General features: G+C 26.1%; 2 protein-coding genes and 2 long non-coding RNA genes across 4 annotated transcripts; 1 reads left to right on the top strand and 3 right to left on the bottom strand.

Moving 5' to 3' along the window:
• Positions 1-300: 300 nt before the first annotated feature.
• On the top strand, positions 301-1186 carry LOC132917979 (uncharacterized). Its single transcript, XR_009660361.1, has 3 exons — positions 301-577; positions 690-906; positions 973-1186. It is a non-coding gene; the product is annotated as an uncharacterized LOC132917979 (long non-coding RNA).
• Positions 1187-3066: 1880 nt separating this feature from the next.
• On the bottom strand, positions 3067-3748 carry LOC132917978 (uncharacterized). The gene is made up of 2 exons (XR_009660360.1): positions 3377-3748; positions 3067-3208 (listed from the first exon to the last, which is right to left on the bottom strand). It is a non-coding gene; the product is annotated as an uncharacterized LOC132917978 (long non-coding RNA).
• A 2564-nt stretch (positions 3749-6312) lies between these two features.
• On the bottom strand, positions 6313-11217 carry LOC132918723 (paramyosin-like). The gene is made up of 5 exons (XM_060980180.1): positions 11185-11217; positions 10233-10496; positions 8780-8911; positions 8272-8460; positions 6313-6858 (listed from the first exon to the last, which is right to left on the bottom strand). The coding sequence occupies exons 1-5, from the start codon at positions 11215-11217 to the stop codon at positions 6430-6432; spliced, it is 1047 nt and encodes a 348-aa protein (XP_060836163.1). The 3' UTR covers positions 6313-6429.
• A 1958-nt stretch (positions 11218-13175) lies between these two features.
• Positions 13176-13814, bottom strand: LOC132918373 (uncharacterized). The gene has a single exon (XM_060979607.1). The coding sequence runs from the start codon at positions 13812-13814 to the stop codon at positions 13176-13178; it is 639 nt and encodes a 212-aa protein (XP_060835590.1).
• Between the last annotated feature and the right edge of the window lie 202 nt (positions 13815-14016).

Here is a 14016-nt window from a genome sequence, read left to right as displayed (position 1 = left end):
ATAGATAAACAATACTGTTAGAAAAAAAAAATGTCCTATCAACACTCCCACCAGAAAACCTTGGTGTCAGTGAGCGACTAGCCTGCCGCATCGAGGTTGAATCAGTTATAAAGTATAAAAATAACATATTACAATTTACTATCATGGTTACATAGTACATCACTGGTTACTGATTCTTGGTATAGGACTTATCACGTATTATTTTAACAAAAAAATGATAATAAATGGCGGTTAACTGTTTCTGAAAACATGTGTTTATAGGTTAACTGTTAATGTTAATTTTCCATTATCAAATATCGAATATTAATTATTAATTAATTAATATTCTTTGAACGTTTAACCACAGAATATGTTTTAAATAAATACTATGTAAATGTGTATTATTTTAAATATAAATTTAAGGTTTAAACCAATTATTTCAATGCATATGTATTTTGTGATAGTGTTTTAATGTTGTATTTTGGTTAAACAATTTGAATTTAATTAAAAGTATACTTCAATCCAATCAGCAATAGTATTATGTGTATGACAATTAGTTTTCATACTTTTCCGACAACTTTTTTTGTATAATTTATTGGTAAGTTCAATCTAAAATTAATAAATTAGAATTTTTTTTTTTATTAAATGATTTATGCATAATATTATTGGCAAATAATAACCATGGTTCAAATATCTTAATTTTATTTCAGTGGCAATTCGTAGAATTGGTGTAATTAATCAAAAATAACAGTGAAATATATGACTAGCTCAATTTGACCAGCAATTAATGCAAATTCATATTGCTTTCTACTGGTACCTATCTGATGACTATAAATTAATAAATAAAATAAAATTGGAATAAAAGAATAAAATATACATATATCTATATTATATTTTAATCTTTTAACAAACTAAACAATCTATTATGTAAGTATGAATTTTTTTATAAAATAAATAATTTGATGTTAATTATAATTTTTGTTCATTTTTTAGGAAATTTATTTTATTTTATTTCAAATTCCAATTGCATTTAATAGTACTAACTTTTAATTTAAATATCTATAACAATATTGGATGAACAAATACAAATTGCTGTTTTGGTTAGCCACAGCATAATACAGTGAAACTTCTAATTAACGGTCACCAAAGGGACCATAAATAATGACCGCTATTTAGAGGTAGCTGTCCTATAGAGGTGACCATTAACGGAAGTTTAACTGTACATCTCACCTGATAACTTAATAAGTATGTATACAATTTTTTTTGTATAGAATCAATTCTATAAATAATTTAATGTTTTTTTTTTTTTAGTTGCATTCTGATAAAAAAAATAACAGTGCAGCATCAAGACCAACTACTTCTAAATTTGTAAAAAATTGTTGATGATCACATTAATAGTTAATTGTATGTTTAAATAATTAGGTTAAGTTATTGGTACATAACATAAGTAGGGCGGCGCTTTCCATTACCGCACAAACATGACCCAATACCGCACAGATTTATAAAAAGGTATAGCCTAATTCCGCATACAACAAATGGTACGATACCACATAAATTTATTAAATATAAAAATTTTACATAGAATTAAATAGTTAAAAATAATTTTTAGTCATAATTTGTAGTAGTATTAGTAATAATAGTAACACAAATGTAATAATTTAAACATAAATGTTATTGTAGATACCTATATTGGTTTAAAATGTAAACCAATTTGTACACTGTGAATACAATCTTTTACAGATAAAGTTTAATAATGTCGTTATAGATAATTGTCGATAAGTGACGATAATCGTCCAAAATATAAATGTGCGGCAATGGGATATCCAGTATTTTAAAATCTGTGTGCAGTTTTGTCCCATGCATATTTATAACGGGCGATGCCCAAGTAGGGCTATGGAGTTTTTATTAACCTAAATTGGCAAATTAAAATTTTTTTTTATATCTGAGTGTCATTTTTATGCAATATATTAAAAGATTTTTATATCATAAAATATTAATTAAAAATTAACATCATTTCAAAAATAAGTGTAAAAATCAATAATTTTTTAAAACATCCATAGCCCTAAAAATATGTTGTACTCTATGTATAGAGTAGATAATGTAAAGTATGTTCAATGTTCATTTAATTTGTATTAATTTATCTAGGGTAGTGGACATGTTAAGTGTTAATATTTTTTATTAGGTATGACCTTACCCAAATCCTGCAAAAATTTGCACTACGGAAATTTGTTCATGTTCTAGTAAAATTATTAATAACTAATGTGTTTATTGCCTTTGATAATTTAGTATTGAATTAATGTCCATTATTTGGTCTATTCACATACAAGATAGTTTTAATATAAAATGCAAATCATACATTATACGAAAAATATATACTAGTATAACTTATAATTATAAATGGAAAATTGGGTAGGCACGATGTACAACGAGCTCTAGGCCTATAACCTTGTATCAGATTAACAACACAGGACTCATTTTCTCGATGCACAAACCATTGTAATATCAGTCTGATGTAGGTTATTTGTCATGTCACTTAATTTGTGTAATCAAAATAATTTACCTATTCTATTTTTTTTTTAGTATACATAGATTGATTTGTAATTATTTTTATGTTTAATGAAAAGAAAACCTTTAATGGAAGGGGCATTGTAAAAATGTATAATTAAAAAAAAAGAAGAAATGTGTGAATAGACCTTTAACTACTTTAGTCTTAGCTCTATACCCTGAATCCAAGTACATATGGCAACCATATACATTTATATCTGCACATTTATGAATTATTTTTCTAAATACATAGAAATTGTTGATTTACTTTGTTTTAAAATGAAAAAATGTTATCTGTTTAATATAATCATTTACTATAGTAATTAAGATACACCATATTGTTTTTTAAAAAATATTTATTTTGTAATTTACTAATTATAACTCATCAATCAATATAGAAATATAAATTATATTAAATAAATACATATGTATTTGTATGTATTTGGAGGACATATCTTTATCAAGACGCAAAACTTTAGTTTGGCAGCAGGACGGTGCTCCAGCTCATAATAAAAATATTGTCATAGAGTATTTAAATTGCACTTTTGGTACAAATTGGATGGGAACGTACAGTCCAAAAATATGTTGGCCACCTCGTAGTCCCGATCTGACTTCGCCATATTATTTTCTTTGGGGTTATCTTCAAAGTGTAGTTTACAAAGAAATGCCTGCTAATGTAAATGATCTTAAACAAAAAATTAAAGATGCTTGTTCTAATATCTCAAATTATGTTTTAATGAAAACTACTACAAATGAATTACTTAAAAGACTGGCAATTTGTTTGGAAGTAGATGGTCATCAGTTTGAACATCTATTAAAATAAATTATTAATAAACTTTAATTGACTACTTACAAGTATTGTGTATGTGTTTGTTTGTTTTAATTAAATTTTGAACTTAACTAATCCTTACTTTCCTTACCAATATTGGAAGCTTTTATAAATTATAAGGTATATTCACTATATTCTAAGATGTATGTATTTCAACCATGGTTACATAGTTCTGTGATAATATTAACTTCATACTTCATAGGTTTAATTTTGAAACATGAACTAAGATATAATATTGTTCCATGGTATACAAATTAATTTAGTTAATATTGTTAGTGGTATCTCTGGTATTGGTACTATAGTACTTTTCTATGCTATAGTAGTACAAAACATTATAATATGTAAGTATGTTACTTATTTTCTTTGTTTCATATAATAAAACAACTTTATAAATGTTCACTCTTTTTAAAATTTTCATTAACTTTTTTACATTTATTAATTAGTATTTAGTTTTTTAGTAGCCACTAACCAGTAGGATTAATATGTTCAAGACGTTGAAATAAGTCATAAATAATTGATAGGTAGTTTTTATTCAAGTTTATTGAACTTATACCAAATAATGGACATTAATTCAATACTAAATTATCAAAGGCAATAAACACATTAGTTATTAATAATTTTACTAGAACATGAACAAATTTCCGTAGTGCAAATTTTTGCAGGATTTGGGTAAGGTCATACCTAATAAAAAATATTAACACTTAACATGTCCACTACCCTAGATAAATTAATACAAATTAAATGAACATTGAACATACTTTACATTATCTACTCTATACATAGAGTATAACATATTTTTAGGGCTATGACTGTTTTAAAAAATATTGATTTTTACACTTATTTTTGAAATGATGTTAATTTTTAATTAATATTTTAAGATATAAAAATATTTTAATATATTGCATGAAAATGACACTCAGATGTAAAAAAAAAATTTTAATTTGCCAATTTAGGTTAATAAAAACTCCATAGCCCTACTTATGTTATGTACCAATAACTTGACCTAATTATTTAAATATACAATTAACTATTAATGTGATCATATCATATCAAGTATACTTTTAATTAAATTAAAATTGTTTAACCAAAATACAACATTAAAACACTATCACAAAATACATATGCATTGAAATAATTGGTTTAAACCTTAAATTTATATTTAAAATAATACACATTTACATAGTATTTACTTAAAACGTATTCTGTGGTTAAACGTTCAAAGAATATTAATTAATAATTAATATTCGATATTTGATAATGGAAAATTAACATTAACAGTTAACCGCCATTTATTATCATTTTTTTGTTAAAATAATACGTGATAAGTCCTATACCAAGAATCAGTAACCAGTGATGTACTATGTAACCATGATAGTAAATTGTAATATGTTATTTTTATACTTTATAACTGATTCAACCTCGATGCGGCAGGCTAGTCGCTCACTGACACCACGGTTTTCTGGTGGGAGTGTTGATAGGACATTTTTTTTTTCTAACAGTATTGTTTATCTATCTTGCTACCTAAGATTTATTATCGATTATGATCGTTATGGGTATTGTTAAATTAAGATATCATTTCGTTTTTACTTCTGGTCTTTACTGTTGGGTTTGATAAACTACCCGGTAGCAGTAAATTGAACGAATATTTAAACGGTAATAAGTCGCGAACGGATTACTGAAATTAAATTCTATAAACGTTAAAATTATTTTTTTCAGTATGTTTATAAATTTTCGTTATCGAAAATATGTATTGCCATTTGAAAATCGAAAGTTGATAGTTTTTTATCAAATAAGGGAAGAAGTTAAAATTATCAAACTTGTAACACAGTGTAAAATAGTAAAACCTAGAAAGTTTAAAAAAAAAATTATTTTAAAATTCCTAATATTTACCGAGATATTTACTGGTTCACGATAAAAAAATCACCCTGTATATATGGTGAGATGTCTCCTTCGTCCTACACCGACATTGTCTTTTTGTACGATCGCAAAATACCTTTTGCGATTTGGATCGGCTTCTTTATCGGTCGCCGTATTATTTTTATGCGTCCTCGATTGCGTCCGGCCGTTTGTCAGCCTCCGCTCGAGTTGCGACGCGTAAATGTCGTACACCACCAGGCCGTTTTTATATCAACGTGCGTCCGAGTGTGCCACCACTTCTTGGCAACATACTCGGTGTTAAACGCTTCAGTACGTTTTTAATATTTTTATCATTATTGTCCGGATTTTTTTCCGGTTGTTGTAATTGTAATTGTATATAACAATGTATAATATAATATGCCCGGTTATTCTAATAATATTATTATATGTTTTTCCTTTTTCTCTTATTATTAATATTATGTAAATTATGAATATTGTAAAATGTATTGTTACGTCCAATGGCCTCAGATGCCGCAGATAGTTTTGTTTAATAATAAAAAAAAATAACTAATAAAACATAAATATAGTTTTATTAAAAACAACCCCATAGTAGATAATCATCATGATTCTTTAATCAAAGTTATAACTTCTGCGGATTCAAATATTGAACAAAATGGTATTCAGCTAACTCAAGTTGAAAACTGTGAATCTAATGAAGCTTATACTGAATTACTTGCTTTATCGAAAACGTATGTATTTCAGTTAATTAATTTTACTATAAAACGAATAAAAATATTTAATTCATTTCAGTCAACAAGCAACCATTAAAGAATTAGAAGCTGGAATTACAACATTAAAATCAGAATGTAATTACAAAATGACAAAAGTGCAACAAAAAACTCAAGAGTATGTAACCTCAGAATATGAAAAGAAGTTTGAAAGAAAGCGAGAACAAATGGTAATGTTAAAATAAAATTCATCGTAGTTAAATATAAATATTAAATACATTATTTTATTTTTATTTTTTTAGAAACAATGTTGTAAAGATTTAGAGGCAAAAATTCAACAAGATTATGAATCTAAACTGTCAAAAAAAAGGCGAGCCAATAGTATACCAAACAAATTATTTAGTTTATTTACGAGCAAAAAAAATTTATTATATGTGTGATGTTAATTCTAATATTAAATTTTCAAGATGTTAATATGGTTAAATGAATAATTCAAATAATTTTTTTTTCTTTCTTTAGTAGTGATTCCAATTCAACTTTCATATTTTTTAAATTATTTATTTTCTGGTAGATATCTTTAATTAAGTCATTTTTTAGTTTAATTTGTTCATTCATTTCAGATTGCTTATGGCTAAATTGTTCTTTGAGCATATTTGTTTCATTTACAAAATTATTTTTTTCACTCGTTAATATATTGATCTTATGTAATTGTTCAAGTGTACAAAAGTTCAAGATTTCCACCTCTTCTTGTAAATTATTATTCTGTCCTTCAAATTCCTGTAATCTTATACGTGCTACTTTTAGTTTTTGTACACTGTTCTCATGCTGTAGATTACAAACATCTAATTCCATCTTTAAGTATTTTTTTTGCGTTTCTAATTCATTCAATTTCTCATTCAATTCTTCAACATGTATTTCAGTCTAGAAAAACATTAAAAGAAAGAATAAATACAATTATGTGATATTATTACAGTAGTTATCAGATAATTAATTTTTAGACCATTTTAGTAATACTTGTTCTTTCATCAGTATGGTAGCTGATATAAATTAAAATATTAATAAATAACAGATATTGTTATTTTAGTTTTATTTATTCTTGTTGGATGCATATATTTTTCTTTTTCGGGTGTTAGAAACATGCAACATGGCAATTTTGTACTCATCAGAGTCGTGCTTTTAGCTAAATTATGTTTTATTTCAAAAGTTAATACGCTAGGCGGTAAAACGTTTTTGTCTTATGAAAAAAGCAACTAGACAATATCTCTGCATGCTATTTTCCAGTGGAAAGGGAAAGGTGTGCAGAACTGGTATATTTTCTATTAAAATAGAGTATTTATTTCACTTTAAAATTAGAATATAAATAAAAAAATTTTAGATTATCAAGATAATATTTTTACATTTAAGTTTGATAATACATAAAAAATTTGTATAGTTGTACATTTATAAGATGGAAACAACACATGTTGGTATACCATCCTCTTAATTGAGCATCAACAAATTGGTAACATGAATTAAATTTATATTGTTATAGTGTCCAGAAAATATGTTAGGTGTATTTAATTTTATTATTTTGTAGTGGGCCAACAACTGGTTGTCGAAAACACAGGTCGTGTCAAAATATTACTAAGAGTGTCGTTTATTGTTTTAATTGAAAATATTCTAAGTCTAAATTACTAAATTATGATGTAGACTGACGTGAAGGTGCTTGCGCTAACTCTGGTAAATCACGTCTGCCAGAGTCCTCTGATAGTCAGTGTCCCTTGACTTACTACCCATGTCCCTTCTGGCCTATTCCTAAGTGCGTCATTCGTTCTCACGCTATTACGCATTTCAGGAGGCACGTGTGATGATTATTTCCAATATGAGGTCCGGTGACGCTCTGCTCACGTGCAGGTGGTCAATCGTTATAAGTTATAACTGTTGTCTAGTTTCCCGGATCTCAAATTATGATTAAAAAATATGACTGTCAATATAATTATATAACAGATATAGTTTTTATATTATATTCTTTCAGTTGAGTTAGGTTAATACATCGTAGGGTGTGTCTCCCAGCGCTGAGGGTTAAAGTTAATGCGGTTTTTAGGCCTAGTGCAATACCGTCTAGGTACGATGGCTACCCTACTTTCATTATTTGTTTATTTCTACGTCGTAGTATTCTAATGCGTGTTATATTATTCTAATATATCGATCATTAAGAAGCATTGTGAGAGTTTTTGATATGACAATATTACTGTATTAATTAGGCAGCAGTTGTCATATTAAATGTATAAACTTAAAGTTAAAATTTTATACACAAAAAAAATAATCATAAAAATCATTTATTGATATACTTACATTTGATAATTCTTTTTTTATTGATTTGTACTTATGTCTGTATTTTTCTTTATCATGCGTTATTTCTTCTAATTCTAGACAACTCAATTCATTAAATAATATACTTGAAGGCATAGAATTGGATTCCTGACCACTTATATTTGTTTGATTATTTGTAATTGGTTTATTACATAATTGATCTTTTAGAGACTAAAATGAAAAAAGTTATACATTTTAAACATAATATTTTATGATTATACTTCATTGAATATACAGTGTTTGAAATTTATAATTTGAGATGACTAACAAACAAAGAAGTACCTAATTGTAAGTTTTACAATTACATTTTTAGAGTAGTATTTTTTCTGTAATATGACTTGACAGATTTTAAATACATACAAACAATATTTTTTATTATGGCCTACTAAACTCTATCATATAGAAATAAATAATATTAAAAAAAAATAATAAATATTAATAACAATAATACGTTTTTAAAAGTATGGCATCAAGTTATTTTTAAACTTACAGTTATTTCTGTGTCTTTTGCTTGTATGGTCTCTTCAAATAATTTTAAGTTCTTTTTTAACATTATATTTTCACTTTCAATATTATCAAACATTAAAATAAGTTTATTATAATCTGAAGTTTTTGTTTCAAACTAAAAACAAAAATAATAATAAATTAGTTATAAAATCACAACACTTTATACAGAAACACTAAATAATACTTATGTAGTATTATTATAATGCAACATTATATATTTAGTTATCAATAATAAGTCTGATCGTATATTTTGGTAAGAAAATCTACGCAAAAAAAAAAATCAGTACGTCACCAAAGAATTTAAAACAAAAATCTCGAATTAATTTTTGATCTTTAATTTTATTTTAGGGCTGTTTATATCATGTTTTGATTCAAAATTCTCAAGAGCGTTATATAGTACAGCAGTTCTTTTTCATTGTTCTTATTGTTCAAACACATAGAAATATAGAATACTTTAAAATATTCCTATTATTTAAAAATATACCGAATAAAATCGTAATTAATAATTGATTATCCGTCAATGCATTAATGATTATTCAACTCTTTTTTTTTGCATAATATAGTTCTTCAAAAATTAATTGCCATGAAAGTATTCTGCCTGTATTATTTTGGTGCTTGCATAATACATTTTAATCTAAGTTAACATTATTTTTATATCCTCCAATTTATACCTTACTACTGACAATGAAAAGTTCTCCTAAATTATTGTAGTACCTGTCTGATCTACGCAAAAATAAATCTTCTAACTGTACGAAAAGAAGAAACTGTCAAAAAGTAAAAAAGCTGACTTTTTAATATTATAATCAGAATATAGTTTTGTATCATGACCATTTTTAAATTGAAACCACAGTAGTCACAATAACAGTCATAATTTAAATAGTATATCAGAAAAGTACCCACTATTTAATATACCAGGGGTAGGCTTAACAGTTGATTGATTTCAAAGTCGAACTTTCTGTGTTAGAAATTATTGTTATTTGTTATGCATTTAATAAAAATGTAATGTAGAAATATGTTATGTATGTAACTATACATGTTTCAGATTTATCTATTTGTGTGGTCATTTTTTCACATTAAAGTTATAAAATCTAAATACTGAGTTACATTTTCTTATGATAAATTAGAATAGTGTTTTTGTTGAGCATTCAGTAACTATTCCCCAGATTATAAAAAAAAGGAAAACTGTATGCAATATTACTTAAATTTTGTTTCAATAGATCTAAATCAAAAAAAATTTAGCCACAATTCCAATAAACTTATACCTACTGCATAATATAAAACTATAACCTTATTAGAAAATTGTTGATCAAAAATTAATGTGGGATTTTTGTTTATGTGAACACTTTAAGATATTAGTTGGGCCATACGTGTATCAACTTCAAAGCCACAATTGATAGTCCTGAAAGACAGTTTATAATTAATCATAATTTACATACATTTCCATTAAGCTCTTTATGTTTTTTATCAAGTTCTATTATTTGCTGTTTTAATTCATTACAATTCATCTCTAAATCTATTTTGTCTCTATTTAATTTTTTTATAATTAATGTATTATCTGTTTTATTATTTTCTGGAGACGTATTTGGTTTGAAATATTCTTTGATTTCATCTTTCAGTAGTTGTATTATTTTATCTTTATCTTCTAATTTATTACCTAACCTTGAGTATTCATTGTCTTTAAATTTGTCAAACAAACATATCTGAAAATTATTAAATATAATATTATGTAATAAAGATAACAGTTATATAATTTTTTATAATTTATAAATTATAATTTTTATCAAATAACACTATATGAATCACTAATTGCAAAAAGGGAACATGTTCAATGTTTGACAAAATCAAGTTATCACTGAATTTGCATTTCTTTACCTTAGATACATATTTTGTGTATAAACTGTAACGGAAATATACGCCTCTAATGTTTATTTTTAGTGTAAAAAGGGGACTTCTTAGTCTTGTATAGACAATTTTTTTTAATTAATTAAGTTAATATTATATAAAATAAGATCAGCAACACAAATCAGAAACAACAATTAATAAAATTTAAATTGATAAGAAAATTAAATAAATTGATTAGTTTATAGTATAAACTTTATACTATTATACTTAGTAGCCAAAACATTATTGTAATATGACAATAGTGTTAAGGTTGTGCAGGTATTTATGCCAAGTACTTATGTAGGTATAATAGGTATGCATAAAATAGTAAAAATCAATTATAGGCTCAATAAAAACAAATAATTGTATATGTTATTACGTATATGTATAGCGAGAATGAAAACTTATTTTTTCGAGTCTAGATTATATGAATTCTGTCTAAATTCAAACTATCAATTTTGAACCTAAAAGATGAGAAAAAACACTATTAACATTCGACTAACTTACCCAACGTAGAAAAGTAGATTCGAAATTGTCCATTTCGATTTCAAAATATCAGGTTTGTGAATATTAATTAATTAATATGCACGTATTGAATGTTCATTCGTATTATTTGTGCGTTTGTAAAGTACACGAAAATTACGGAGCGAACGAGACGATTAAACAGTAGCAGTATTCGTTTTCGATTTCGAATATTTCGATATGACCGTCAAAATACCTAGTAAATATTAAATCGTGAGTAATAGTAAATACGTTAAACCATAAACATAATATAACACTATGACGACCGATCGTACGGTTTATAAAATGAAATAAAAAATAATGAATAAATAATGTATTATTATTATTATTTTATCGTCATTGAAGAACGGCGTTGGAGTAATGTCGATGGATAATCATTTCTATGATAGTGGGGTGGAATCATTTTTCAACATTTCCTATCCCAGTCAAATATTACTATACACTCATTACATTATTAATATATTATATTTATCTATGCAATACATTAAGTTACCTGTTTATAAATTGATAATTTAATAATCGAATTGTAGTAAATATATTTTAGTGTTGTCTGTTAAACCTACTTAATTTTTAAAAATAAAAAACTCCTATGAAGAATTATTTATTACATTTTTTCAAGTCTTTGGTATTTAAATTCAAAATTTTATAAATTTTTAGCCAGAAAGTAATAACTATGTTTTTCGTTTAAAAATATGTTATACAAAATTTGAACTTCAAACAGTTATAAAAAAAATGTTCCAATGTACAGTATAGATTCTATAGAATAAATAGATAGACAGATACCTAGTTATGTTATACAATATATACAGTAGTACGGTCTGCGGATGACGGTGTAGTGGTTAACAGACACTGGTCAGAAGATGAGAATTTTTTGTAAACCAAAAATAGCTTAGCGTAATTTATATAGTTATAGTTTGAGATTTAACTTTTAATCGCGTCTAATACGAATTACATCCAACTCTTTAACACCAATAATCAACGAGACTTCGTTGTAAACGTACTGATAAAAAAAAGTTCTTCTTTCGTGGGCTGTGACCGTGTGAGTGTCGTCTCTTTCGTTTCATCGCGAAGTGCGTACGTAGCGTAATTTTAAAAAACCGTGAGGTTAACGTCGTGTTTTATTATTGTGGTACCGTGTAGCGCGTATGACCGCCTTGTATAACTTTACGGTCGTTTCTTATATTTTATTGTCATCCATCGTTTATGGAAAACGTTCACTTTGTACGGTCTATTGTTTAAACCGCGTAACGTGGGCACTTTGTACGATCGGGTAAAAATATTCATTTTAAAATGCGGACACTTTGTACTGCTAATTGCTATCATATACAAAAAGTACATATTGTAAATATAAATTATACACCTAACTACTTAAGTAGTAAGTATATATAATGTATTAATGTAAAAATTGAATAAAAATTCATCGATATTACAAATTTAAAAACGTTAAAAAATATAGTATATTAACAAGTTAAAATAATCAGTTTTTTATTTTTTTACTATATATTATCAAAATGTATGTTAAAAAGTAAATTAAAAACGTGTACAGTATAAATAAACAATAATATTGAAAAAATAGTTAAAAACTACATATTATGTCGTATACTCGAATACAATATAGTCAATTCAGGTAGGGAATTTAAAAGTTCAAGACTTATTATTTTCTTTTTTTGATGATAGTTACTTAAATTTAATAATTTATTATTGACACCAGCATTGGATTTTTGTTTCTTATAAGAATTCCAAGGAGAGTTTCGTTTCAAAAAGATGCTATTATGACTTGTTTATATTTTATGCATACTTAATGTATATAATAGTACAAAGTGTCCGCGTTCTACTATCTTAATTTTTACCCGACCGTACAAAATGGCTGCGTTTTGCGTTGTTATCATATATTATGATACTGCTGTCACCTTCCGCCGCAATTTTTTTTTTATTTATTATTGCATGCGCGAATTAAGGGACATATTCACATATTATTATGTATCATTGGACACCCGTCTTAGATTAAATTTTCGTAAATTGTGATACGACTCTAATCTACCAATATGTACAAAATGAGTAGCATGTGTCAAATCCTTTAAAAAGTCTTTTGCCATGATAATTTTTTTCAAAGCGTAATATGATTCGCTTTCTGGGTCTATCCACAGTTTATTTCGTATTTCATTTTCATTTAATTTTTCATGCTCGCATCTCTTTTTTACACCATTATCTTCCCACTCATGCTCATTTGATATGTGTTTTAATATAGATGTAAATTTATCAATGAGTTTTTCTTCATCTCCTTCACATGTCTGTGCTGACCACCAAAGATGATTGTTAATTGACGATTTCCATAAAAAAGCATCAGGGTATTTCTTTTCGAGAGGTTTTAATCTTTTCATTAAACTCTTACTTAAATGCCAAATATCGAATTCATGTTTAATATTTGGATGCTGTGTACGGATAAATGCACGTATACCTTTATGTCTATCTGTTAAAAACAACTCGATTTTACAATTACTACTATTAGTTAAATCCATTAGTAATTGTTCACAGGCTTGCCTTTCTAAATCCCCTTTAAATTGGCCCTTTTGAACTAATTTAAAATCTATGATTTTTCCCGTGTTGATATCCATAACTGAATACCTAATCGTTAATACTTAATTTTATAGGAAATCGTGTATGTATTCCAGCATGTGTTGTACAAGCTATTCGAAATAAGTACCCTGAAAATAATGGAATATACGTAGGTTTCAAAGAAAACTACAGCAAATAAGAAACTTGAATAAATTTGAACTCTAAATTAATTGTAATAAATAAGTTTGAATAAGATTAGTG

Source organism: Rhopalosiphum padi, chromosome 1 (genome assembly GCF_020882245.1).
Source record: "Rhopalosiphum padi isolate XX-2018 chromosome 1, ASM2088224v1, whole genome shotgun sequence".
Taxonomy (NCBI): Eukaryota; Metazoa; Arthropoda; class Insecta; order Hemiptera; family Aphididae; genus Rhopalosiphum; species Rhopalosiphum padi.
Note: the sequence above shows the minus strand (reverse complement) of the source record. Positions and strands in the feature narration are given on the sequence as shown.

Bases quoted from the DNA above. Each gene is read 5' to 3' on its own strand.
- LOC132918373 (XM_060979607.1), bottom strand. From the start codon at position 13,814: ATGGATATCAACACGGGAAAAATCATAGATTTTAAATTAGTTCAAAAG.
- LOC132918723 (XM_060980180.1), bottom strand. From the start codon at position 11,217: ATGGACAATTTCGAATCTACTTTTCTACGTTGG. The intron at 8,461-8,779 runs GTAAGTTTAAAA...TTTTCATTTTAG, and splicing joins CAAAAGACACAGAAATAACT to TCTCTAAAAGATCAATTATG. The intron at 6,859-8,271 runs GTAAGTATATCA...ATGTTTTTCTAG, and splicing joins TAAAAAAAGAATTATCAAAT to ACTGAAATACATGTTGAAGA.